Below are 25,669 nucleotides of genomic sequence, written 5' to 3'. Positions count from 1 at the left end.
AGGAAGGTGGAAAGGAGGGTGGCTTGGGGGCTTTACAGCTAACAGTGTTCCCTGTGGCATATTTTTTAATGTCAGTAAACCAAAAGGAACTTGAGTGCCTGCTGGTTCCGGCCTGGAAGATCACCGTGGAAACTCGAGGGTGTGTTTCTTAGATTTGCTCTTTCAGTTTGTGTCACAGAAAAACAACCCTGTGCAGCGTCGGAGACTCGTCACGGTGCCCACACCCACCCCTAACAGACGGAGGAACTCGCAGTCCACCTGCCTGCCCCCACCCACGCCCACCTTGCGTGACCTTTCCAGTGATGTTCAGTGTGCATCTTCCAGAGACGGGGTCAGGTTTAGACACGAATTGTGGCACCAGTCGACATCACACTAGACACTAATGTGTGGTTTAAATAATCCCTTGGTGTCACCCAGTGAGTGTTCAGACCCCCTGACCCGTGGTTTCCCCGAGGCCGTCGGAGTCCGGCTCCACGCCTCCCGGTCTGCTCAGGTACATGAACCATCGTTTCCCCCGCGCTCAGCTGGAGGGGCTTGGCAGGTCCCAGTCCTGGGCCTGGAGTCCCTCGTTGCCTGTAGGCAGATGCGTGTCAGATGTCAGGGGACACTTGGAAGCCCGGACACTTTGGTGGATGTTACCCCTGGGGGTTCAGGTGTTCATGTGTATGTCACCACCTCTGGGGTGCCCGTTAGTGTTGCAAGAAGATGCTACCTCGATTGCCCTTCCCTATGAGGCTTGGCCCAGATTACAGCCAGCAGGCCCCGTGCAGGGGCCAGACCCCCAGGAGGCATCAGGAGCCCCGAGGGTTCGTGCTCTGTGATGGAGGCTGTGGGTCTGTGCCAGGGACATGACCAGCAAGGCTGCCAGGGTCTCACACTGGATGTTCACCTCTTCGGTGTCTATAGTGGTGGTGGTTTAGTCACTCAATCTTGTCTGACTCTTGTGACCCCATGGATTGTAGCCCGCCAGGCTCCTCTGCCCATGGAATTCTCCAGGCAAGAATACCGGAGTGGGTTGCCATGCCCTTCTCCAGGGGATCTTCCTGATCCAGGGACGGAGCCCAGGTCTCCTGCATCACAGGTAGATTCTTTACCATCTGAGCCACCTGGGAAGCCCTTTTATATCTGTATAAAAAGGCAAAAACATATAAAAGGGATATATCAACAAAATAAAATAGATGTGATACTCTGGCTTTTTTTAAAGAGGATGAGGTGGTTGGATGGCATCACTGATTCAGTGCACGTGAACTTGGGCAAAATCTGGGAGATGGTGAGGGATAGGGAGGCCTGGCGTGCTGCAGTCCATGGGGTCTCAGAGCCAGACACGACTTGACTACTGAACACAACAGCATCCCTTTTATACGGAAATACTTAGAGACGCGCACCCAATTGTGGAGGCAGTCTGTCTGGTTGATCGTAAGACACACGCGTCTGTGTGTGTGGAGAACGTAAGACAGCTCCTGTTTGCACGGGTCAGCTGGGTCAGCTGGGTGTCAGATGTGAATTTAACCATTTTCTTCGTTGCATCGAGTGTGATCTTTTAAGAAATCAGATCAGGCTGGAGATGAGTTTGATGTCATCCATCATGCTCAGCAGGCAGGGCTGAGGCACAAGAGAACCTCCAGGCGCTCGGGGTCGTGCGGGGGCTCCGCTCCGGGTCGGGGGTACCCGAGGAAGGTGCTTTGGCGCCAGAGCCGCGAGGGGTTAGGATGGCGCAGCAGGCACATCTCAGAATGTTTCTTCCAGGCTGAGGCCTCTTCCCTGAATCAGAGGTACATTTACAGTTTTGTGGAGCTGCCAGATTCATGCTGAAAATTTCCAACCTCAAACAATAATTTTAATTGTCTGTGTGTGACAGTATTTATTTTGTGAGCCATTCTAACTTTAAACTGCATGCAGCCGTGTTGCTGGCTCTGTCAGTGACTCAGGAACAAGTTATTCCCCAAGCCTGTGTTTGGCCGTACTCAAGTGCCGAGCGGCTCTGGGGCCTTGCCCTCTGGATGGTGAGGAGTGGACCTTTCGGTCCTCCTCCACTTCTCTGTCTGTCTCTCAGTCTCTTTCTGTTTTGATTTCCTGGGAGTCAGATGAACCTAACTTCTACCTGTTTTTCATGTTTCTCTTCTGTTCACAGCAAAGGACAGTCTTTTCACCTAGATGGACAGTATGTATAAGGGAACAGATTAGTACACTGCATGTTCTGAATGGAGACATGGTCTCCTCATGTGGGCCTGGTACCACTGCCCCGGGGGACCAGAGGTTCTGTGGTCCGATCTCTCCCTGCTCCTCTCGCAAACCTGCCTGCTGCTCCCTTGGTTCTGCGGGTCTTGGCTGCTGTGGATCATGGACATGGCGAGGTTGCTGCAAACCCATTGCCTTATCAGGCGCCCCCCATTTGTCAGGTGTGCTCACAGCTGGTTTGTGGGCAGAGGAAATGGGAACCAGCCTGCCCACTTCTCAGGTCAGGCTGATAGAGCTGTGATTTTTAAAAGATCTACCTTATTGGGGAGGTTAAATAATTTTTAAGCCTTTCATGAAGGAAGGAAAATATTTAGGGTCAAATGTGGAAGAGGTTTGCATTGTGTTCAGGAACCTCGTCGTGAAGAGCTGAGAAGGTCTGGGTGTCCGTCACAATTAGCTGGCCATAGGCTCTGCAGCTTTAACTGCTGCTCATGTGAGGACAATGACCTCACCGATGGGAGTTTCAGACCCAGCCGGAAGGACACGCCGCCTGTCTGTCTCAGGCCGGGTCCGTGGGCGCGGGGAGCCGTCCATGCCTCTAACGCTCTGTGTGTCCATTTCAGCCCGTCCCTGCCGGCTCTTGACTGGCAGCTGCCGTCACACTCAGGACCCTACGAGCTGAGGATCGAGGTGCAGCCCAAGTCCCACCACCGTGCCCACTACGAGACGGAGGGCAGCCGCGGGGCCGTGAAGGCATCAGCCGGGGGCCACCCCAGCGTGCAGGTACCTCTCCACTCCAACCAGGCCTGGCCCTGCTCAGGGAGGTGCCAGTTCAGCCCAGAGGCCACTCTGTGGCGACAGCCAACAGCTCTTTCTGTGTTCTTAAAAAAATCTTCACCTCTCAGCCAGTTTAGCTGAATATTTTATGCCCAGTTGAGTCCCAGTCTGCTCGGTACAGACAGGCAGATTGAGGGTGCACTGCCTGCAGCTCCTGTATGGCTGTAATGTGGGGAGGAGGCTTCTCTTCAGCGAGCTGCTGCGGGGGCAGGGGGCAGGCGATACCCCGGAGACCGTGGGGTGACCACTGTAGGCCTGGGAGCATTGGGAGGGCTCCATGGACAGTGGTGTTGGGGTGACCAGCCTGGGCCTGGGGGAGCTAGGAGGACCCCCTGGATGGTGTTACTGGCAAGTGTTTTTTCACCAAGGAGGGCAAATGGCTCTAGCTTTTGCTTGTGACTCCTGGTGGGGGCTACAGGGACCTGGGCACAGCCAGGCAGCTGCTTTGTCCAGAGGGACGCTGCCCCGTACCCCCGTGGGTCCCTGAGCATGCCTGACTCAGAAAGGACGGGCGACAGAAGCCAAGGAGAGACAGCATGCCCAAGGAGGTGCTCTGTGGCCAGTGGGCAGCGTGGGCTGGGGCTGCCACCTAGACTAGGCTCTTAACAGACTTGACCCTGGTGCTCTGTCACTTCAAGGTGTTCTGGAGTAGGAAGATCTTAAAGAGAATAAAAATAGCTTTGAAATAAGAGTGCTCCATTTTCCAGGACCTTTCTGTAACAATCTGTAAGAATGAACGTCCGGGGCTGGTCGAGCCGCGGAGAAGCTTCTGCTCAGAATCCCCCTCTGTCTCTCGTCCGGCTGTGTGGCCCTTCGTCCCTGATTCCTGCCACGGGCGCTGCACAGCCAGACCACATGCTGGGCACCTTGCACCCTGCGTGAGGACAGGCGGAGGCCTTCTGCCCTGGGGAGAGTCAGAACCCAATCTGAGGGCCCTCTGCCTGCCCCCAGCCCCGCGGGTACAGAGCCCCTCTGCCCGCCCCCTGCTCAGAACCATCCCCCAGCCCCCAGGCGTCCCTTCCCTGCCCACATTCCCGCCTCCCAGGGCTGCTCCCCAGATGTGGTCACGGTCCCTGTCCCCGAGCAGCCATCAGTAGAGCCTCAGCAGCCATCAGTAGAGGTCACCTTGGGCCACGTTCAGATTCGTCCCAAGCTAGGTCTGTCTGCACGGGTTCCGCTCCGGATTGGAGTTTTCAGAGGCTGATTCTAAAGACTCTGCTTTCCTCTCTGAAGCCTGGGACCCTTGGAGGCAGTGGCTCCCAAAATGTGGTCCCTGACCTGCAGGGTCATCCTCGCCGTGCCCCTTTAAGATGCGTGTTCTCTGGCCTGCCCACCCCACTGGGCTCGGAGCTGGGCCCTGGGTCCGACATTGGGGCGCTGGCTGGGACTCGCCACTTGTCAGCTGGGAATGGAGGAGCAGGCACCTGCCACAGGATGTCAGGGCCAGGGCAGCGTGGTGGAGGAGGCTGGGAGTGGGGTGGGCTCTGGGCACCACTCCCCTGCACACACCTTGGGGGGGCCAGCTTGCTTGGCTACAGGCCAGCATGCTGAGCTGGTGCTCAGGCCTCACCCGCCTTGCCACCGTTCTCCAGCCCCGGAGATAAACCTGAGCTCCCAGGTGGGCTGTCCTTGTGGACGGCAGCATTCAGTCACACGTGTGACACGACCCGCCGGGCCCTGCGCTGTGACCTGTGACAGTCCTACCGGCCACACATTTGCCATCTTGTCCCCAAGAGCGGCAGGCCTCAAAGTCCCCCACCCCTGTCTACGCCCCCACTGTGACCCGAGCTCCCAGCCCTGTCATTTAGGGAATGGTGCAGGCCGGAAGGGGAGACAGCAGGCACTCCTTGTTTGTATTCTACTCCATTTAGATAAATGAAAATAAAGCTGGCGAGGGCAGGAGGGTGCAGGGACAAGTGGCCGTCCACCAACGCAGCAATCAGGGCCTGGAGTCTGCGGGATGATGTTGGGGCGATGTTCACAGCCACACACTCGTTGCCAATCAGTACCCACTTGGTTGGTGGCTTGACTTAGAAGCACAGCAGGGGCCCCATCAGTGCCCAGGCCATGGCGTTTCAGGTCCTCCCGGGCGGAGGCAGGTCAGCAGTGCCTGCATTTAGCCCAGTGGCATAAACATAGTGTTTACGGCCCCTCTTGCTTCGGCTTCCACTGGAAGAAAGTGCATCGCTGAATGGAAAAGACGTTACGTTACAGAGGCGAGGAAATAGCTGTTAAGTACAGAGAAATGAAAATAAAGCAACGGAGAAGTAACAGCCGAATGCCCCCTGCCTCATAGGTTCTGTCGGCCAGGGGTGCTGTCCTGTAGGGCAGGGAGCCTCGTGCGGACTGGGTGCTGCTGAGACGCCAGGTGCGCGGCTGTGGCCCTGAGCGAGGGTGTCTGCATCCTCGGTGTGCTTTCCACGGTCCTGGGGATGTGCCCCCTCACCCCCGGCCAGGGCCCCAGGCTCCCATCCCCACTGGGCAGGTGTCTGGGGCACAAATGCTATTACCTCTCAGTGTAGAGTAGAGAGAGCTGAGATGTTCTGGAGGAATTCTGTAACTTGAAACAGCGTTTAAAGTATCTTAAGCACGAAAGTGTTAGTCGCTTAGTCATGCCCGACTCTTTGTGACCCTATGGACTGTAGCCCAGCCTCCTCTGTCCATGGGATTCTCCAGGCAAGAGTACTAGAGTGGGCAGCCATTTCCTTCTTCAGGGGATCTTCCCGACCCAGGGATCCAACCCGGGTCTCCTGCATTTAAGGTGGATTCTTTACCATCTGAGCCACCAGGAAAGCCCCACCCGAGCATGAGTACCCCAAAATGACTCAAGTTCAGTGTGGGCGGAATGAGGGTGGCTGGTTCTGGGTGTAAACGGTGAGGCCCCTCCCGCACCGTGCAGCCGAAAGAGAGAGAGAGAGAGAGAGGAAAGCCGGCCCCACAGAAACGTCAGCCTCACCCGGTGTCTCTCCCGCGAGGGCGAGTCCTCTGATCTCGAGGCAAAGAGGAGCTACGTGCAGGGCTGAGGCAGCAGGTAGGAAGAGGGGCTTTTAGGGTTTGTTTTCTTTTTCAGTTAGTGGACCACAAATTGGGTAAAAATAGAATCTGCAGATAATTATAAAACAAATGAAAATAGAAAACTCTCTTCGTTGCTGTGAAAGCCAGGTAACCACAAAGTTTTATTCTGCGCTGAGTTATTTTAGCACATCCTCCAACACAGCGGCTCCTCCCACCAGGGCGTCGCAGCCTCGGCCAAGCCGATCCACACGTCGGGGGGCCAGCCGCTCCCCTGTGCCCTTCTGCGGTCAGCTGGTCAGAGGGAAACCAGGCTTTTTTCCCAGAGCATCCAGGCTGTCAGTCAGACCTGCTGTCACGCGGAGCAGGAAGGAGGCCAGCGCACGTTTGGGCTGGACATGGGCTTTCTTGCCCGCCTAGGACACCTAGCTCATCGGGCCTGAATCTGCGTCCCCGTGCTCGTTGCGAAGTCAGAGGCCATGACCATGTGCAGGACGCAGGCCCCTCTGTGCCCAGATGTGGGGCAAGCTGCCCCCCTCGGCCCCTCCCCTGAATCTAGGAGACACGGTAAAAAACAGAACCTTCTTTCTAGGCAGAATCAGACTATAAGATTAGGAAAGGACTTCGTGTTTAGGGGACCTTGCCCCCCATTTTCATTTGGGGACACAGATGCATGTGGGGCTTGGCCAGCGTCGCTCAGAGACTTGGGGGAGTGTTTCAGACCGTCCACTGCCCCGACTCTCCAGAGGCCCCTGCAGCCCTGGTGGGCGTGTCTGGCTGCTCTGGCAGCCCCTTTGGGTGCTGGCTCCTCAGGCAGGACCCCTGGCCACCAGCTGGGAGGCCCCTTTGGGTGCTGGCTCCTCTTCCCCGGGGCCTGGAGCTGGGTGGGCTCCGTCCGGCCTCAGCGAGGCCCACCGGCAGGCTCAGTGTGACGACGCAGCCAGGGCAACAGGGCCCCGGTTCTGGGTGACCTTTGTTGTGATGGAAACAGCGAGGAGGGGGCTGTGGGCTTCCCTGAACTTTACAGTCTTGCCTTTTTTTCTGTCAACAGTTCAGACACACGCACGCACACAGTGCTCCCCACTTCTGGCCTCTCGGCCAACGTCCAGGCCAGGGCGTCCGTCTTGCCTGCCCTCTGCACTGCCTCCCTGACACCCCGACCCAGTCCTGGGAGCAGACGGCCCTGCCGGAAAGGTCCCCAGTTCCAGCTGCCCCATGGGGCTGGGGAGAGACCTGGGGGGTCACCACTGACCTCTGACCCAGGGATCAGAGGAGGACGCTTCGTTTACCCAGTTACCAAAATAGCCCAAGGGATAGCATCTAGCCCCACAGACAGCCAGGCCTCAGTGAATAATTAATAGGTCATGGAAACGTGAGACTCGGTGGGGCCTGTCAATTCCTGAACAGCACTTTAGTTTGTAACTTGTGTCCTTGTCCCTGTGAATGACCCGTGTAGCCCCTGTGTGGCCAGGTGAGCAGACGGGAGGCCCCAGTCCAGACGGCAGGGGCGGGGAGGCTGGGCTGCCCGGGGGGAGGGTCCTGGCCCCGCCTCATGCCCCGAGCGGCCCTCATGTTCCTTAGGGTGGCCGGCTTCTGGGCTCAAGTTTGCCCCTGAAGACTGTGACAGATGACACCAAGGAAGGAACACACCAGGAACCAGTCATTTTTTCCCAGATCATTAAAATCAGCATGTCACGTGATCATCCCTTTTCATTTCACGTGGCACCCCTCCCCGCCACCACCACCTGCCCCAGGTACTAAAGCATCAGCATTTCAAGAGATGGGCTTCTGGGAGTGTCTCAGTACTGCGGCTAGACAGCAACGCTTCCTTCATCTGATGTTCTGGTGTGTTTTGTTTTACTCTGAACTTCACTCCGTTTTTTTTTTAATTTGATTTGTTCTAAGTGGACATCTCTTTCTACTCTGGAGACAGGATCGTTTAACCTGAAACCAGAGTTTTCACAAAAGCCAGAGGAACAGACGCTAGTAGAAGAAATTCCGTTTGACCGCAAACCTCCTTGGGCCCGGCGGGGAACTGAGGGTCAGACCACCCGATGCAGCAGCCTGGCTCCCCTCCGCCCTGGGGGCCCAGACGCCACTTGGACGCGGGTCTGACCCGGCCTCCCTGCAGCAAAACCCCACCAAGCTGCCCTTGCAGTGAATCAGTCTTTCACGGGGCCGCAGGGCAGGGGCGCCTGCCCTCCACTCTTCCTGCAGCTCCCAGGCAGGTGGTGTTTCCCTCCTGCCCTTCTTTCTCGGCCACGTGCACAGACCTGGACGGTCTCCCTCTTCGCAGACACACCTGTGCCGTGGGAGCTACTGCTGTTGGGCGGGCTCTGCAGAAGCTCTGGGCCCCGTTCAGCCCCTGCAACATGTGGTCATTGTCTGTGCCGAGCAGGGGATTGCCATTTGTACTCCTGCCGAAGCAAAGAGGTGCCCACTCACGAGGTCACAGGGCACCAGCACGAGAATGCGTGAGGTAGCCAGTGAGAACAACAGAAACGAGGGCTGGGATTTGCGGCCGCTGCTGATGCCGCAGACACTGAGCAGCGCCTGGGGAGCAGGGACGCCCCAGGCCCCGGCCGGACCCCACGCCAGGTGCCCCCGGCACTACCCCTCCTCCTGCTGTGCTGTGCTCATGGGCCTGTTTTTGTGGGGGGCTCCAGGTGGGACGGCGCTCGCCCCCGAGCACTGCCCCTGCCCCGCGTGCAGCCGGGCAGTCGGAAGCACCCCGTCCACACACTCCAGGTGGGGAGCACGGTCTTCAGTGAGCTGGGCCCTCCGTCTCCTCTCCCTCGAGAGCCACTGGGCTCTGGGCTGCGGGACAGCCGTCTACTCTGCGTCGGCTCAGGTGGCCAGCCCCGCCCTATGTAGGCCGGGCCCCACCCAGCAGGACCCACAGTCCTGCCCTAGCTGCTGTGTGGCAGCCATCCCCTCCACGGCACCCGATGCCAGGGCTGGGGCTGGCCTGGCAGCAGGCCGATGACGGGCGTGTGGGCATCTGGCGGGCAGTGCCCTTGGCCTCTCGGCACCTCCATCGGCCCTCTTGCCTGGCCCAACCCACGGCGCCTCTGGGTCACTGGTGGCAGACCCACAATCCAGGCTCGGCCTCCAGAGTCACACCTCTGCCTACCCAAACCCCTGGGGAGTGGCCACTGCCCCCATCCATCGTGCAATATTTACAGTGAGTTCAGAGAGGTTGTCCTGAGGAACGAGGGCTCGGGTCACAGCGTCGGCCCCGCCCACCCATGGTCTGGTCTGCAGGGAGCTAACCTCACGTGGGGGGCGGGGGGCCGTCCTTCCTCCCAGGCCATGGAGGACGCGAGACACCCTGAGGGGAAGCCCTCTTGCAGATTTGGAGGCCGAAAGCTCACACGGCAGTCTCTCAAGTTAATCCAGTACTGGGAAAATTTCGGTTAAAAAAGGTGGAACCAGCTTGTGAACTGGAGTTTTTCTTCCTGCAGAGCTCCTTTGGGTATTGCGTGAAGATGCAAATTTTACATCTGGGTTAAACGCATAATTTCCCTTTAAATTGCCTGCTTGACTGTGTACTAGGATCCCTGCTCGGTATATGTTTGTACCAACTGGAAACTTAGTTGAAAGTAATTTCACTCAATTAAACTAGTCCTTTGTTTGACGACGCTGCTGCCACTGTGTGTGCTGTGGGAATTTCAGCGTCCGGTAAATTTGGCCTCAATCATTCCTCACCTGTCATCCTGCCGTGTAAGTGCTGAGCTGAGCGCAGCAGCTAAAAACAAACATCTCTGTGTGTAGAAAACTCACTAGCTCTCGTACCTTGAAAATGGAATAATACATCCAGTTTAGTTTAAGTTGAAGCAAAGAGAGGTCATTGCTATGACAGGTAATTTTATAAATATTATTTTGACAGATACTATAAGTTGCCAGGGGCAGAAAACTCATGCAGTGGAACATGTGAAGTATTTAAATGACTTCTCTTAAAATGAGCTTCATGTTTTAAATAATAGATGTTTACCTCCCAGGTTAAGCCTTAAATATTCCCATTTTCACTGAAATGGCATGTTTTTAAAAAGGCAGCGTTGTACCCACAATGCACTGCCTACCGGCAGAGCCAAGCCCCAGAGTGAGTCCTGTGGGATTCGAAGTTGTTGCTGTCAGACCGTCTGACCCCGGCCAGACCACGTGCCGCCCTGGGGCCCCTCCTGACACAAGGAACACGCCGTGGCCACGCATGAGCAAGTCTTGGTCAAAGCCTCGCCTACATATTCTTGTATTAAATGTCACAGAATGTAATACTGAGAGGCAGGATTCGTCTCTTCCTCAGTCTCTGATTTTATTCACGTTTCCTGTTGTGAAAACCTAGGTCGAGTCCAGCACAGATTGCTCAGGAAACTCGTTAGTTTGGCAGAAGACGGGACTCAGGCTCCCCAGCAGGGACGAGAGCGCCGGGCGGGCCGGGGGGATTTGGCAGAAGACTGGACTCGGGCTCCCCAGCACGGAAGAGAGCAGCTGGGCGGGCCGGGGGGCCAATCCTGCTTCCCAGCACCCTCCCTGACTCAGCACTGTGCTCAGAGACTCTCGTGGGTCCATCTAGGAGAGTGCACGTCCGCCCTGGTGGGCAGAGCGTGCGGTTCCTGCAGAATTAACCTTGTCAGGAGGACCCACCATCAGGATTCGGCAGCCCCAGCAGGTTCTCTGTGTTGATGGCCTCAGAGGTGGGAGAGGCCCCATGTCAGCCTCTGTCCATGCAGCAGGCCGGGAGGACAGCGAGTGGACGTTAGGTCTCTCAGTAAACTTAGGCTCTTGCTAGCTCTCTTCTTGCTGTGGACACTTGGGGACCAGCCACAGGCCTGAGACCAGTTCACTCCGTCTGCTCACTGCCCATCGGGCACACGTCTGGTCCGTACGGGTCAGACCCTGTGGGTCAGGATGAACACAAGATTGTTCTAATAGGAAAGACCCACTTTGAAAACAAGCACACCCATGGGTGCCTGGGGCCGTGTCACAGACAGAGACGATAAAAACAGGGAGTCTGATGCCTGAAACTGCTGCTCCTGCCAGGAAATAAGATCTTTAAGCAACTCCAGGGTCCCAGAGAGTCTGGAGAGCACGTGTGCACATGTCAGCCTGTGAGCATGCGTGTGCGGCGTGTGCATGTGTGCACACCCGTCCTATGTGCACGCCCGACCTGTGTGCATGCCCAACCTGCATCCTCGTCTCCATAAGATCTCACAGTGATGCTCAGATGCCCCGGGAGCCACTCTGCAGCCCATGACATTTAACAAACACAGGCTGTTAAATGTTACTCGGGTGCTACAGACCGTTCCCCAGAGACGTCCACCGACGCCAGTCCCCGGTGCTGGGAGTCTCAGCTGCCGGACGCTCACCTGAAGCTGTAAACTCGTTCACTGGGGCCGCGATCCAGCCGCAGTCAGAGCTGGGCTCGGTGGCCTGTGGTCTCGTATTGTCTGTTGTAAGGCTGTGCAGACCATGTCTGCCGGAAGACGGGGCTGGATGGACAGAGCCATGAGGCTACGCGAGCCCCGCCCTGATGAGGTGCCGTGCGGATCCCTCTCTGGCCCGGCTCTTGGCCTGATGCCCCGGCTCATCCTCCCACGTGGGGGGTGCGCAGCCCCGGCACTCTTCTTGATGAGTGTGCGTGACTCTCAAGAGTGGCCTGTCATTGTTTGGATTCTCTTCTGAGGCTTCAGAATTTACAAGTGACTTCATCTCTTAATTAAGTGAAGTCAGTGCAGTAGCTGGGTCTTTGTCAGCGCGTCTTGATGGACGGTTTGCTGCTGGTTTTAAACACGCTGGAAGCAGCACGCGCTCACTTCTCTGGGCTGAAGAGAGACTCGTTCCTCACTGTGGGGTCAGGAGAGCTGGGGAGGCCACAGCCGAGGGCGGGAACGAGGTGGACGCTGCTAACTGGGTGTCGTGGAAAGAAGTGGAAACCAGCCAGGGAAGCAAGCAGTGGGATCTCTGCAAGGAGGAGCGAGACACGGGGCAGAGAAAGTGCCGGAGCCTGGTGCCAGACCTGCCAATGAAATTCCGGCTCATTTGTCTCTGGACCTTCAGCTTCCATTCTGACATCCCAGCTTGGAAAAAGTGAGCCCTAGAAACAGCAAGCAGGGTCTTGGACATGGAGGTCAGCTGCTGCTGGACCTGGAGGTGTCCCGTTTCTGCAGTCACTGATCCTGTCCCCCTTGTGTGTCTGAGAACTGTCTGCATTTAGTCCGCCTCCAAACAGTCCCAAGTCCCAAGCCGGCACTGCCTGGAAGTTCTCGGTCGTCTAGCCTGGCCTCCTGCCCTGTGGCTGTGGAGTGACTGTCAGGACTTCTCACAGGACAGAGGTGGAGCCTGGATGGCGGGGCGGGGACTGATCCCCCTGAAGCCTCATCTAAGCAGGGGCTTTGGGGCTCATGTATCAGCTGGACCTGAGAACAACCCCACTGCAGGGCCAGTTCTCCTGTGGTTTCCGCCCGGGGAGCAGGGTCGGCCAGAGGGTGGGTGGCTATGCCCTCACCCTTATGGAAGCAGTGACCGACAGCCTTCTTGACTGCACTGGTCTGGCTCATTGAACTGCCTGTTGTCTGAACTGCTACCATGAGTCCAAGGAGCAGTGATGACAGCCCGCGAAGGGGAGAGCAGCCCACTGTGCCCCCTGAGCCTATGTCGGCAGCTACCCTCCTGGGGCCTGTGTCGGGACCCTGGCAGGTCCCCACTTCTGCAGGAGGGGGATCGGCACAGGGGCTGGCCCTGCGCTGCCTGCTTGCTTTGGATTTGCCTCTTGAGGATGGCCTGCCATAAACAGGATGGAAGGCAAATCCAGTGCTCTTCTGAGAGGGACTGTCACTGAGGGGTACGGGGGAAGCGAGGCGGGGACTCCACCTGAGGTCTGTCCAGGAGCAGCTGGTGAAGGTCCTGGGAGCGGCACTTACCCCCAGCTCCTGGTGCAGAGTCAGCTTGTTGTGTGTCTGGAGCCCAAGACTGATGGGTTTTATGCCCACACAAGACCATGTGCCCAGCATACAATTGAAATGGCCGTGTACAGGCCCCCCCCCCCCACCTCCCATGTGGGATCTGAAGCTGGCAGAAGACAGGCTGCGACCTGGGGCTCATGGGACAGGCCCCAGGGTCCCATGCACCCGCAGCCTGCCGGGCAGATGTCGGGTGTGTCTGATTTGGAGCATCCTGTTTCTGGTTAGGACAGGACTGAGTAGGAGAAAGTGGGTTGAGTCCTATTGGGTGCATGTCTGAATTCATCGGGGGTGGGCTTGTGTGGAGGGGCTTGGCCTCATGAGATGCTTGTGTCCACACGCGTGGGCAGAGGAGTGTCTGGACGAGGCCATGGCCCGGAGACCCCGGCTTTCCTCCCCACCTGCCCCTCGTGGGGCCCCTCTTGCCGTCCTGAGACGCAAGCAGATGCGTGCAGGTGTGTACGGCCCTTGTGTGCGCTCGTGTTCCAGCACGGGCAACCGGGTGTTCAACACCGACTCACGAGGTGTCCAGCCCAGAAGGGGGCGGGGGCCCGGCCTCGGGCCACGAGCGGGGAGCGAGGCGGGCGCGGCATGGGTGCAGCACTCACGGCCCCGCTCCTCTGCCCGCAGCTGCATGGCTATGTGGAGAGCGAGCCTCTGACCCTGCAGCTCTTCATCGGCACGGCGGACGACCGGCTGCTGAGGCCACACGCCTTCTATCAGGTGCACCGGATCACGGGCAAGACCGTGTCCACCGCCAGCCACGAGGCCGTCGTCTGCAGCACCAAGGTCCTGGAGATCCCGCTGCTGCCGGAGAACAACATGCGCGCCACGTAAGCTCGCTGCGGGCCGGCCCTCGGAGGGAAGGGGAGTCCTCCTCACACTTCCACTTTGCTTAACACCTCAGGAAACTTTACAAACATTTACGACGGCAGACTTGTTTCCTTCTAGGGTTTTCATGTTGCCACTCAGTTCACAGCTATGCGAGCCCCCTCTGTGTACAAACATGGCACCCACTTTTTCTTTTTTCTAAACTTTTCATTTTGTATTGGGGTATAGCTGATGAACAATGTTGTGATAGTCTCGGGTGAACAGCAAAGGGACTCAGCCATACACATACATGAAGTCATTCTCGCCTGACCCCCGCCCCCACCCCTGCATGGCACCCTTTTTTTTCTGAAAGCTCTGTGAAAGCCAGAAGAGTGGTTAAAACGCTGCTCATGTTGAAGCATTATGGAGACCAGCATGTCTGGGTTGTGTTTTCACTGAGGGTTTCTGCTGATGTGACCAGCTGGAACATGCAGGTCAGGCCTGGCTCTTTGGTGTAGAGATGACTCGGTTAGCAAGCTACAGAGTCTTCTTCTCGGGTCCAAGTGGGGTCCCTGCTTGTGGCCTCATTAACTGAGTGACCACAGTGTGCCCTGCCCTTCACTCCCGAGCTACACATGCAGCAGAGAAAGGGGACAGGGTTGTCCCTCTAGACTCGCCTTCTCCTGGGGGCCTCTGAGGGCGCAGAATGGAGCCTCAACACCCTGTGTGTCTAGATAAACACGTAAGGCAGCAGTTCATTAACACAGGGTTCTCGGGGGGTGTCTGTGGGGGCGGCCTCGAAGCAACTTTGCAGGGAAACAGCAAGTGGGAAGGCCCTGCGCCCAGGTGGGTTTGGCGTGTCCCTCGGAGGAGAAGGAGCCCAGGGCCGTGGCTGGGGAGGGAGGGTGTGGGAAGCCACAGTGTGGGCTTGTGTGGGGTGTTGATCAGTTGTTTCTAAGTAGCTCCTGAACCCTCTACGTTGTAAACAAAGAGAAAGCCTTCTCTCTGTGTTGGCTTTTCAGGGATTTGAGGGGATTCATTCTAAGTTTCCCAAGGACAGGAGCGGGGCTGACGGCTGGGAGACCCTGCTGGTCCCTCCAGCAGCTGCAGCTCTGACTCCGGTGGCTGCGTTTACTCCATGAAATACCCTTCAGGCCAGGGCAGCGCGGGCACCGCGGGCCAGTCTTCCCAGCACTCTGGGCCAGGCTGTGGTCCCGACCTTCAGGCCCCGTGCTGCCTTGTCTGTGCGTCTGACAGAGGGAAGGGCTAGTTTCCATCTGACAAGTTGCCTGTGGATTGTTGTGCTGGAGACTGGTGTTGGATGGAATCATTAAGTTAAATGAAACTAGAGGAAATCACACGCTGCTGCTGCTAAGTCGCCTCAGTCGTGTCCAACTCTGTGCGACCCCATAGACGGCAGCCCACCAGGCTTCCCTGTCCCTGGGATTCTCCAGGCAAGAGCACTGGAGTGGGTTGCCATTTCCTTCTCCGGTGCATGAAAGTGAAAAGTGAAAGTGAAGTCGCTCAGTCGTGTCCGACTCTAGCGACCCCATGGACTGCAGCCCACCAGGCTCCTCTGTCCATGGGATTTTCCAGGCAAGAGTACTGGAGTGGGGTGCCATTGCCTTCTCTGGAAATCACATGAGGCCCTAGCAAATCCAGGATCCTGAGCTGAGGGGGGACACTCCCAGAATCTTGGGGAAGGAGGTTTTCAGAGCCCGCCCTGGGAGACTTCCTCTGGGGTGTCCACACCTGCCCACTGCGGCGGGCCCTGAGCAAGTGGGGCTCTGCCTGCTTGAGACCTGGGGGCATGAGGGGCTGGCTTGTCCTGCTCCTTTGCCGCCCCCCCACTTGATGGGTGGACTTGGGGCTGTTCTGACAGGTGAGTGGGTGTCAGGCAGGGCTAGGGACTGAGGCAGGCACTCTTATCTCACAGCATCGACTGTGCCGGGATCCTGAAGCTCAGGAACTCCGACATCGAGCTGCGCAAGGGGGAGACGGACATCGGGAGAAAGAACACGCGGGTGCGGCTGGTCTTCCGCGTCCACATCCCGCAGCCCAACGGCCGGACGCTGTCACTGCAGGTGGCCTCCAACCCCATCGAATGCTGTGAGTGCCCCGCCCCGTGTCCAGGCCGAGGGCCAGTCCCGCCGGACCCTTCCCTTCCCACAGCCCACAACATTCTGCCCCGCCCCAGGGGGTGTGCTGTGTCGCAATCCCCATCCTCACAGCTCGCCTGCCTGCCGCCTCGGGGAGCATCCTGGTTCATTCCTTTGTCTCTGACCTGAACGTCAGTCAGGTATCTTTGACGGCCCCTCCCTCACGGCCCCCTCTGCCCCGCAGCCCCTCCCTCACAGCCCGCCGTGGCCCCTCCCTCACAGCCCCCTCTGCCCCGCAGCCCCTCCCTCACAGCCCGCCGTGGCCCCTCCTTCACGGCTCCTCTCTGCCGCGTGGTCCACTCTCGCTGGACCCTCCTGTCCAGTCTCCAGATGGCCATCCCCAGGCCGTGGGCTCTGCTACGGGTGGCTCCAGCTTTCTATGGTCTCTCCCCGTGAGAAGGAGCAGGCCCCTCATCTCAGGTCTTCTGGTCAGTGGGGAGGGCTATGTGAGGACCCTGGCGACTGGGGGCTGTGTGAGGACCCCAGTCACTGGGGGCCGCAGAGTGTATCTTCGCTGTTGCTGCTACACAGACCTCTGCCCCATATCCCGATTTTGGCCACCTGTGCCCTCAGCCCTTGAGAGCCCACCATGGACAGCCCTCCACATTCGACTTTAGCCTGGGGTGCCTTGCTCTGTGGGCCCCCCACCCGGTTAGACCCGGGGATCGCCCTGTTGCTGCTGGTGGGCAGGCTGTGTCCCCCCTCACCTGCAGGACTCCCCACAGCTTCCCCAGGGCCTTCAAAGGTGATTACTCTAGCGGAACACGTTCACTCCCACAGAGGCACACACACACACTCACATATGTACGCACACACGTCTCCGCGTGGACCAGTCAGAGGCATGCTGCCTTCCCTTTGACAATGCGTCGTGGGTGGACCAGCTGCCCAGGAGGGGCTGGGGCGGTGTGGGTGGACCAGCCCTCCCGGGAGGGGTCTCCCTGGCTCACTTCTCGCTGCACCCCCACAGCCCAGCGCTCGGCCCAGGAGCTGCCCCTGGTGGAGAAGCAGAGTGCGGCCAGCGGCCCCGTCCTCGGAGGGAAGAGGATGGTCCTCTCCGGCCACAACTTTCTGCAGGACTCCAAGGTCATTTTTGTGGAGAAAGCACCAGGTATTTCCTCTTAAAACCAGCATCGAGTGCTTGCTGTTTGGGTGCCGGCAGAGGTTGGCTGGCGGGAGAGGGTACCATGCACGGTCCCAGAGCTTCCTCAACGTGGCTTTGAGGGGCTGCGGGTGTGGGGCCTGCATCTGCCCAGCTAGCAGGTGCCTGCTCAGGGGCTCCAACCAGCTCTTGCTGGTCTTTGGCTTTCTCAGAACCGCAGACCATCCTAGGCAGGTATCCTGTTGTGCAATGGGCACAGAAGCCATGGGGGACCCCACTGGGGCCCAGAGACGTTTCTGTGCCACTCGTTCTGGTGGCACAGCGCCCCGCAGTGCAGAAGGAGACACTGGTTGCTTTCAATGATGGTGCCCCTTGGGGCCACAGCCACTCGTGTGTGTGTGTGCACATGTGTGCATGGACCTGTGTGTGTGCATGCGGGTGTATGCTTGCACATGGACCTGTGTGTGCATGCACATGGACCTGTGTGTGTATGCTCGCTTGCAGGTCTGAAGGGAAAGGCTCTCTGCTCTCTGGTGTCTGGGGAACCAGGTGACCAGCCTATTATTGAGCTGCAGGATGGATGCAGGGGGTTAGGGGTGGGGGTGGGAGTAGGGCTGGGGGGAGCAGGGCTCCTGCCCCAGGGCTGCCCAGCCCTACCCGGCCCACATGGTCATAAGGGTGAGCGTGCTGCCTCACCTCTCTCATACCCTGGGGTGTGTTTGTAGAGCACGTTCTTTGTGGGGGGCTGGCCTGAGGGGGTGCCCCTGCCCACAGGCTGGGAGGGAGTGCCCGCAGGCCAGGTTCTGGAGCCAGTTGCCCAGCTGCTCCTCTGAGCCCCAGTCCAGCTCTCGAGCCCAGGGCAGGGCCCCTGCTGCTGACCGCAAACCACGGAGACTCTCAGCCTCCGTAATGGGGTTGATTTTGTACAGTCTGCAGGAAACTTAAGTGCTTCAGTCAAAACGGGCTTGAGAGTCTTTCACATTGACCTCATTCTGCCTGCACCATTGTGCCTGTGATTGGAAATTGTTTTACAGGTGGGAGAAGACCCGCCTGAGTACAGTGGTGGGGGAAGAATTCGCACTACCAGAACGCCCCTCTTTGGAGGAGGTGAATTTTGAAATAATTTCAGCATTTGTGTTCTAAATGTGTGCGTGGGCACCCCCTCCCAGCCTGTGGGCGGCGGGGTCCTCACCGCACTCGGAGATGTGTGTAGTGGGAGCTGGCCAGCGCCCCGGGCTCTTTCCTCGAGCAGTCAGCCCTGACCTCGACCTGGGTGCCATGATGGGACCGTGAGGCGTCTCCCAATCTCCTCAGCCGATCGTGGACGGGGGCGGGCTCCTCGGTCATGGCGGCCTGGTCCCGGGTCTGCACGGTGGCCGTCTGCCTGCAGCTGGAAGCCAAGTTCCGGGCGCCTGGCTGTCAAGGTCGCTGGGCTCCCGGCTCCCTGGCCCCAGGCGGGCTCAGTGCTGCTGTCACCCGCTGCCACGCTGGCCTGTCCCCAGCCTGCTGTCTCCTGCAGCATTTCCATGTCTGGCGGGCAGAGGGCAAGAAACCAGTAAGTGGGTGGAGACCAGACATCCCGCAGACACGTGGTGCGTCATGACAAGTACAGTGTAAACACGCAGCTGTGCGTCCTGTCACACTGCGTCTGCGTCTAAACCAAGTTGCCGGCACATTTGCACACACGTCCACGCCAGTCCCGTGTGTCCAGCGTGCATTCTTAGCCGAGCACACGTGCTTCCTGATGAGCCTCAACAGTTACTGGGCTTTTCTTGGTTGATTTTGGGGCGAGAAACCACTAAAGTCAATTTAGACTGAAAGACTGGTCATCCTCTAGGCTCCTGAGGAGGTGCCTGGTGTGCTGGAAGATTCTGTCTTTAGCCCCTACTTGGAGGCAGCAAGGCTGGCATGTGAGTGGTGAGGCTGGTCCAGGAGCTGCTGGCTGTGGGCAGGAGCAGGACTGTGGCCGGCCTGTCTCATGTCAGACGCTGGGTGAGGTGGGTGTCTGGTCACCGTGTCGCCTCAGCTGCTCTGAGCAGTACTTGGAGTTTCTTAAGTGTTTCAAGATTCCTCCTGGCCAGGGCTGGCTGTCACCTGTGCCTACCTTGTGTGACCAAGCAGGGTCCCGGAGGAAGATGGCCCTCAGGACATGGGAGCGAGGCTCCTCCCATGGTCAGGGGACCCCTCAAAAAGAGCCGCGAAGCAGCCGCTCTCATCTCTGAGATGTTCGTGTTCTCAGCTGCGTTCGTGGTGAGACTCTCCAGAACCACCCTGTAATTCTGCTCAGGGTTTAGTGTCCAGCAAGAAGCCACAGGGCCTTCCCTTCAAGGAGGACAGCTGTGGCCTCTGAGCCAGATGCCACCTCCCGCAGTGGACGTCCCTGAGCATGGGGCCTGGGACAGACTCACTGGGAGGCCTGGCAGGAGCAGGATGCTGAGATGCTCCCCCCACCGCACTGTCTCTTGCTGGAGGTCAGGGGGCTCTGTTCAGACTTATGCATGAGGGATATACTTGCACATGTGCAAACATTAAAAACACATAAAAAACATTTAAATACGAGGACACGAAGAGAGTGCCTACATGGAGGGGGATCGGGAGAGACCAGGGATTTGGAGCTTGCACCGCCATGAATGTTACCAGGTTCTCGACTGTGATGCTTAAAGTCAGTGATGTGTAGCCCAGCCTTTCCATGCGGTTCCTAGAAACTGTGAAGCTCAGCAGACCTCACCAGAGCTGGTGGCTTCAGCAGGCAACATGGTCCGCTGCAGCTTGTGTGTGGCTGGGCACGGGCGTGGTCCCCAGGGCATCCCAGTGGACACTGTGCCTCCTCAAGGCCCAGACTCGAGGGGGACCCCTTGGCACTGAGGCTCAGGCAGGTCCCATCTGCCCAGGCTCAGGGCTAAACCACCCAGGGTGCAGACTTGGAGGATCATCGGGTTCAGCGTGACCGCCAGCTACACGACCAGACCACCTCTCTGCCAGACCTGTTCACACCTATTACTGAGGTCCCAAACCCCACGTGGTCACAGACCTAGAAGAGAACATCACGTCCTCAGTCCTAAATCCTTGCAACAGAAGCAGGACTTGTTTCCTGCAGGGAAGGCCTGCCACTGCCCAGGATTTGACCATCAGGAAACAGCGCTGATCCTCAGTGGGTGGAAAAGAGCAGCAGCCAGGCCCCTCTGGTCCTCAGGAGGCTTTTTCTCACTTTGGGCCTCGGAGCCAAGTGGTCCTCCCACGACCCTGAACTGAATGTTTTCAGCAGTCTTGGGGGGTTTTGTTTCCCAAGTGCCTTCAATGCAGATGATAGGCGGGTGGGGCCCTGCTGGGGTCGGGGGCCATGGCATCCTATTCCCGGCTCTCCCATGGTCAGGGGACCCCCTTGCAGGGGGCCACCCTGCAAGGTCCTCCAAGTGTCCCGTGAGGGCATCAGAACATCACCCTCTGAAGGCCAGAGGGTGCCCGTCCTACTTGTCGCTCGCCGTGGACGGCTGTTGGTGTCACGCATAATGCGCAGTGGGTCTGTGTGCGGGCTCACATGAGTGCATGCGCGTCCCTCCCCTGGGCGAAGGAGTGACCTTCCTTCCCTCTAGAGGCACGTCTGCTTGTCCATGTGAGCATCAGAGGCAGCACCCCCACCCTGGTCCCCCGGAGGGCTGGAAACCAGCGCATTTCAGGCAGGGTCAGCTGCTGGGGACCCTCGGGCCTCCGTCGGGCGGGCCTGCTCGGTCCCCACCCTGTGGAGCGTGGAGCAGGACGTGCGCCGGGGCAGCCCCTCCCAGGCCCGGCTCCTCCCGCCGGGTGTGGCGGGGAAGCCTTTCCGATGACTCAGGCTGCAGGGAATTCCCTAATGACTCGGAATATTTTTACTCCTGGGCTTGCACACAGTTTCCTACTGAGGAGGCCAGCGAGCTCCTGATAAGGCTGGAGCACAAAGGCCCATTCAGGCCTGCGGCCTCCCCTCCCGTAGGAGCCACGGCTGCGTTCCACACCCGGTGGCCTCCCAGCAGCTTTGCAGACAAGCATGCCAGAGGCCAGGGGTCACCTGACCCAGGCCGGGGCAGTGCAAGGAGTCAGCAGTCAGCGGGGTGGGGGCCGCTGGGAGTGTCCCGTGTGGGGGTCCCACAGGGCAGGCACGGGCCACCCTGGCTGCCACTCCGGCCTCCTCCTGGAGCAGGACTGCGTGTGCACTTCTGACCACAGAACACAGACTGGGCCAGAGCCCCCAGGCCAGGGTGAGGGACGTGGGAGCCCTGTGCCTGTGAGCCGGACCTCAGTGGCCCGTCTGCCTCTCCCCTTTGCTCTGTGCTCGTCTCTCTGTGGCTCCAGGGATCTGTGCTTTTCAGACGCTGCGACAGAGCTGTGAGCCTGTGCGGGTGGCCAGACTGGTCAGCTTGTGGATCTGCTTGCACGGTGGGACCGCTGGACCCCAGGCCCGCACTGGACGGGATGGTGTCGCCCCGCCCCTCCCGCCGCGCCTGTCCTCCGTGCGCACGCCCACCGCCCGCTGCACACCCACGTTTCCCGTGGTGGCTGTTCCACCTGTGGGCCTGCAGCCCATTCCCGGGAGGCTGGTCTGGTCTGCGGACCCTCCTGGAGGGTGGGCAGTGGATGCTGGGTGAAGGGGTCTGTCAACCTCTATGGACCAGAGGAGAAGCAGTTGCAAAGCTTTGCCCCAGCTGCTCAGGTTTTAACACTTAACGGCTGTTTTGGGGTAACGATGGGCTTTGTCATAAGAAAAATTGTTGTTTTTAAAAGGCACCAAGGACGTGGGAAGCTTGGTTACAGGAAGAGTCATTTCGGTTTCCTCAAACCGGTGGGGGTGGGTGGGGCCCAGTGGCGCATCCATAGCGGGTCTGGGCCGCACCACGGGAGCCGTGTCCACGGTGCTTTCCACGCGTACCAGGGACCCTCTGCCATTTATCGCCCAAGTTGGGGTCGCTCCTTCCCTGAGTCCTGCCCTCATGGGAGCTGTGTGCTGCTTGCGGAATGCTGGCACTTTTAAGGGCGGGGGTGTTCTTTCCGTCTCCTGTTGGTTTTTCCTAGAGGAGAGACGGATGCGGGTCCCCTGGCTCCAGCAGTGTTTGATCCCCTAGTGGGTCATCTGCTGGATGCTCTGCGGGGGCACTCGGTGTCCCGAGGGGCTGGTGTGGCCTGGCATGTCCAGGCCTCTCTGTGACTCACATTTCCTCTCTGCTCCACCCTCCGCCCCTGCCCAGCCAGCACTGTGAGGGAGAAAAAGGCGATGCTGTTTAACTTATTTATAATTTAGTATTTGTAACACATACATTTCTTCTTGGAAAACAGAGAGAAAGCAAAAACTAGGCCCAGAACCATTACTAGATGTAACGATTCATTTGGGGAGCGACTTTATAAAAAAGTGCAAAGAGGTCCATGTAGGAGATTGACATTTGTTACTTCCAAATAACGACTAGGCCTTGTAGGCAAAGCACTCCTGCCAGAGGGGCTTCCTAGCACCGGGAACACGGCTCTGTCACTCCAGCCAGTGGGTCCTGGGCCTCGCCTCCTTCCAGGGCCTGGCCCGGGGACAATAGGCCCTTTCTTTCACAGGCACTGGAGGCTTTTCATTTTTTCAAACATGCAAACGGCCACGGGGTAAGGTTAAAAATACCTTGTGTTTTGCATTTCTGTGTCCTGATGTAGCAAGGAGTAGTCTCAGAGAGGATTTTCTTATTCAGCCCCCAGTTTCCCTGAGCAGGGCAGGACCCGTGGCTCTAGGGCCACGATCATTAGAATAACCCTGCTCCCAAGACCTATGAGGGCACTTCAGGCCCAGGTAATGAGGCCCCAGCTCCCACTGTGTGCCCTGCACTCAGGCTCACATCCCAGACGATGGCCTTCCTACCTGGGTTGCCTGCGTTCCTCCTGGGTTACCCCCTCTTTGAGCGTAGACCCCTTCCAGGGCTGGCGCTAGGGACGCTCAAGGCCCTAGCTAGGGATGCTCAAGGGCTCCCTCCTGCAGAGTGGGGGTCTCCAGGCCCCCGCTCCAGACCTGCAGTCAGGTCTGTTTGAGCTTCTCCCCTGGGGTCCTGGCATCCACTCTGTGGTTGATCGGTCATGCAGGGACCCACTCCCGTCAGCTGCTGCTGAGCCGGCCGGGCAAGGGAGGGTCCTCTCATCGCAGGACTCCCATCTGCCTGCGTCCAGGTGTGATTTGGGGGCCGCCCCATTGGGACAGAATTAACAGACTTCCCAAATCCTTTCTTGCAGATGGGCACCACATCTGGGAGATGGAGGCAAAAACTGAAGGAGACCTGTGTAAGCCGGTGAGTGTGGGCCAGACGGGTGGCTGTGGGGGTAAGGGGAGTGGACGCACGGCCTAGGGGGCCACTTGCTCTCTGGAGAGGCTCTTGACTACACAGGGGCTCCTGGCCCAAGGCACATGGCTTCTGATTTGTTGCAATGAACCACGGATGAGCACACAGAAAGAGAGAGAACAAGGAGTAGAAATGGTTGTGAAGTGCCTCCTGACCCAAGTGGTCTCTGCACGCGCAGCGCAGGGAGCAGACAACGCGGACGCGGGGTGACTGCAGAGAGCCAGGCAGCTCCTGGGCTGCAGGCCCCCACCAGGTAGACGAGGTACACACACATGCCCAGAGCCTGCGGTCTCCACTGGCCATTGTCACCAGGGAGTCCAGACTCGCTGCCCTCTGGGAGGACCCCCTCTCCAGAGCCTGAGCCCCACCCCTCACTGCCTGGCCATGCGGGCCCAGGGTTTCTACCAGCGTCCTTGGCTCCTCACGCACTGTCCTCCCACCAGGACACAAGCTCAAGGTCAGATCTAAGTGCTGCTCCACCTGCTTGTCCTGCTGGCCAGCAGCCAGGGGGACCTGCAGACCCGAGGTCCTCTGTGCCCACCTACCCTCTGCAGGGCGCAGGGCCTGCAGGTGCCCATCTTACACTTGGCCTCCGTGGTATTTGTGGCTGCTCACACTTAAGGAAGAGCCAGGAGGGGGCCTGAGGGAGAACCAGGAGGAGGGCCTAAGAGAGAACCAGGGGGCTGAGGGAGAATCAGGAGGGCCTGAGAGAGAACCAGGAGGCCTGAGAGAGAACCAAGAGGCCTGAGGGAGAACCAGGAGGGCCTGAGGGAGAACCAGGAGGGCCTGAGAGAGAACCAGGAGGCCTGAGAGAGAACCAAGAGGCCTGAGGGAGAACCAGGAGGGCCTGAGGGAGAACCAGGAGGCCTGAGAGAGAACCAGGAGGCCTGGGGGAGAACCAAGGGGCTGAGGGAGAACCAGGAGGCCTGAGAGAGAACCAGGAGGCCTGAGAGAGAACCAGGAGGCCTGGGGGAGAACCAAGGGGCTGAGGGAGAACCAGGAGGCCTGAGAGAGAACCAGGAGGCCTGAGAGAGAACCAAGAGGCCTGAGGGAGAACCAGGAGGGCCTGAGAGAGAACCAGGAGGCCTGAGGGAGAACCAAGGGGCTGAGGGAGAACCAGGAGGCCTGAGGGAGAACCAGGAGGCCTGAGGGAGAACCAGGAGGGGGCCTGAGGGAGAACCAAGGGGCTGAGGGAGAACCAGGGGTCTGAGGGAGAACCAGGGGTCTGAGGGAGAACCAAGGGGCTGAGGGAGAACCAGGGGGCTGAGGGAGAACCAGGGGTCTGAGGGAGAACCAAGGGGCTGAGGGAGAACCAGGGGGCTGAGGGAGAACCAGGAGGGCCTGAGGGAGAACCAGGAGGGCCTGAGGGAGAACCAGGGGCCTGAGGGAGAACCAGGAGGCCTAAGGGAGAACCAGGAGGGCCTGAGGGAGAACCAGGGGCCTGAGGGAGAACCAGGAGGGCCTGAGGGAGAACCAGGGGGCCTGAGAGAGAATCGGGGGGCCTGAGAGAACCGGGGGGCCTGAGAGAGAATCGGGGGGCCTGAGAGAACTAGGGCGCCTGAGAGAGTATCGAGGGGCCTGAGAGAGAACCAGGGGGCCTGAGAGAGAACCAGGGCAGGGCCTGAGAGAGAACCAGGAGGCCTGAGGGAGAACCAGGGGGGCTGAGGGAGAACCACGGGGGCCTGAGAGAGAACCAGGGGGGCTGAGAGAGAACCAGGAGGCCTGAGGGAGAACCAGGAGGGGGCCTGAGGGAGAACCAGGAGGGCTGAGAGAGAACCAGGAGGGGGCCTGAGAGAGAACCAGGAGGCCTGAGGGAAAACCAGGGGGCCTGAGAGAGAACCAGGGCGGGGCCTGAGAGAGAACCAGGGGGGCCTGAGGGAGAACCAGGAGGCCTGAGAGAACCAGGGGGGCCTGAGGGAGAACCAGAAGGCCTGAGGGAGAACCAGGGGGCTGAGGGAGAGCCAGGGGGCCTGAGGGAGAACCAGGAGGCCTGAGAGAGAACCAGGGGGCCTGAGGGAGAAGCAGGAAGGGGCCTGAGGAAGACTGGTGCCTTCTTGCTGTGTTTCTGTCTGAAGTCGGCAGAGGCTTCTTCCTCTGGATGAGTGCTGACACGGTACGCCTTTCGGCCCGCATCTTTATTTTGTAAGAATGCCCAGCAGAGCAGCCCTGTGCTGTCACCCACACTCCCAGTCCCTGCCTTCTGGTTGGGGTGTGGAGACCTTGTGTCTGAAGTGTTTATTGACGGGTTGGATTACTGTCCACCTCCAAGTGTCTGTC

General features: G+C 58.9%; 1 protein-coding gene across 5 annotated transcripts in view; it reads left to right on the top strand.

Annotated features, from left to right (window-relative positions):
- NFATC1 (nuclear factor of activated T cells 1) overlaps window positions 1-25,669 on the top strand; it is an 87,676-nt gene that overhangs the window by 21,349 nt on the left and 40,658 nt on the right. For all 5 annotated transcript variants that reach the window (XM_024984233.2, XM_024984232.2, XM_005223925.5 and 2 more), the window contains exons 3-7: window positions 2,802-2,961; window positions 13,617-13,819; window positions 15,733-15,905; window positions 16,923-17,063; window positions 23,286-23,341. In XM_024984233.2, coding sequence (XP_024840001.1) covers window positions 2,802-2,961; window positions 13,617-13,819; window positions 15,733-15,905; window positions 16,923-17,063; window positions 23,286-23,341 — 733 coding nt within the window. The remainder of the gene's footprint in view (window positions 1-2,801; window positions 2,962-13,616; window positions 13,820-15,732; window positions 15,906-16,922; window positions 17,064-23,285; window positions 23,342-25,669) is intronic.

The sequence above is a fragment of the Bos taurus genome, chromosome 24 (assembly GCF_002263795.3).
Source record: "Bos taurus isolate L1 Dominette 01449 registration number 42190680 breed Hereford chromosome 24, ARS-UCD2.0, whole genome shotgun sequence".
Classification (NCBI taxonomy): domain Eukaryota; kingdom Metazoa; phylum Chordata; class Mammalia; order Artiodactyla; family Bovidae; genus Bos; species Bos taurus.
This window is presented reverse-complemented; position numbering and strand designations above follow the sequence as displayed.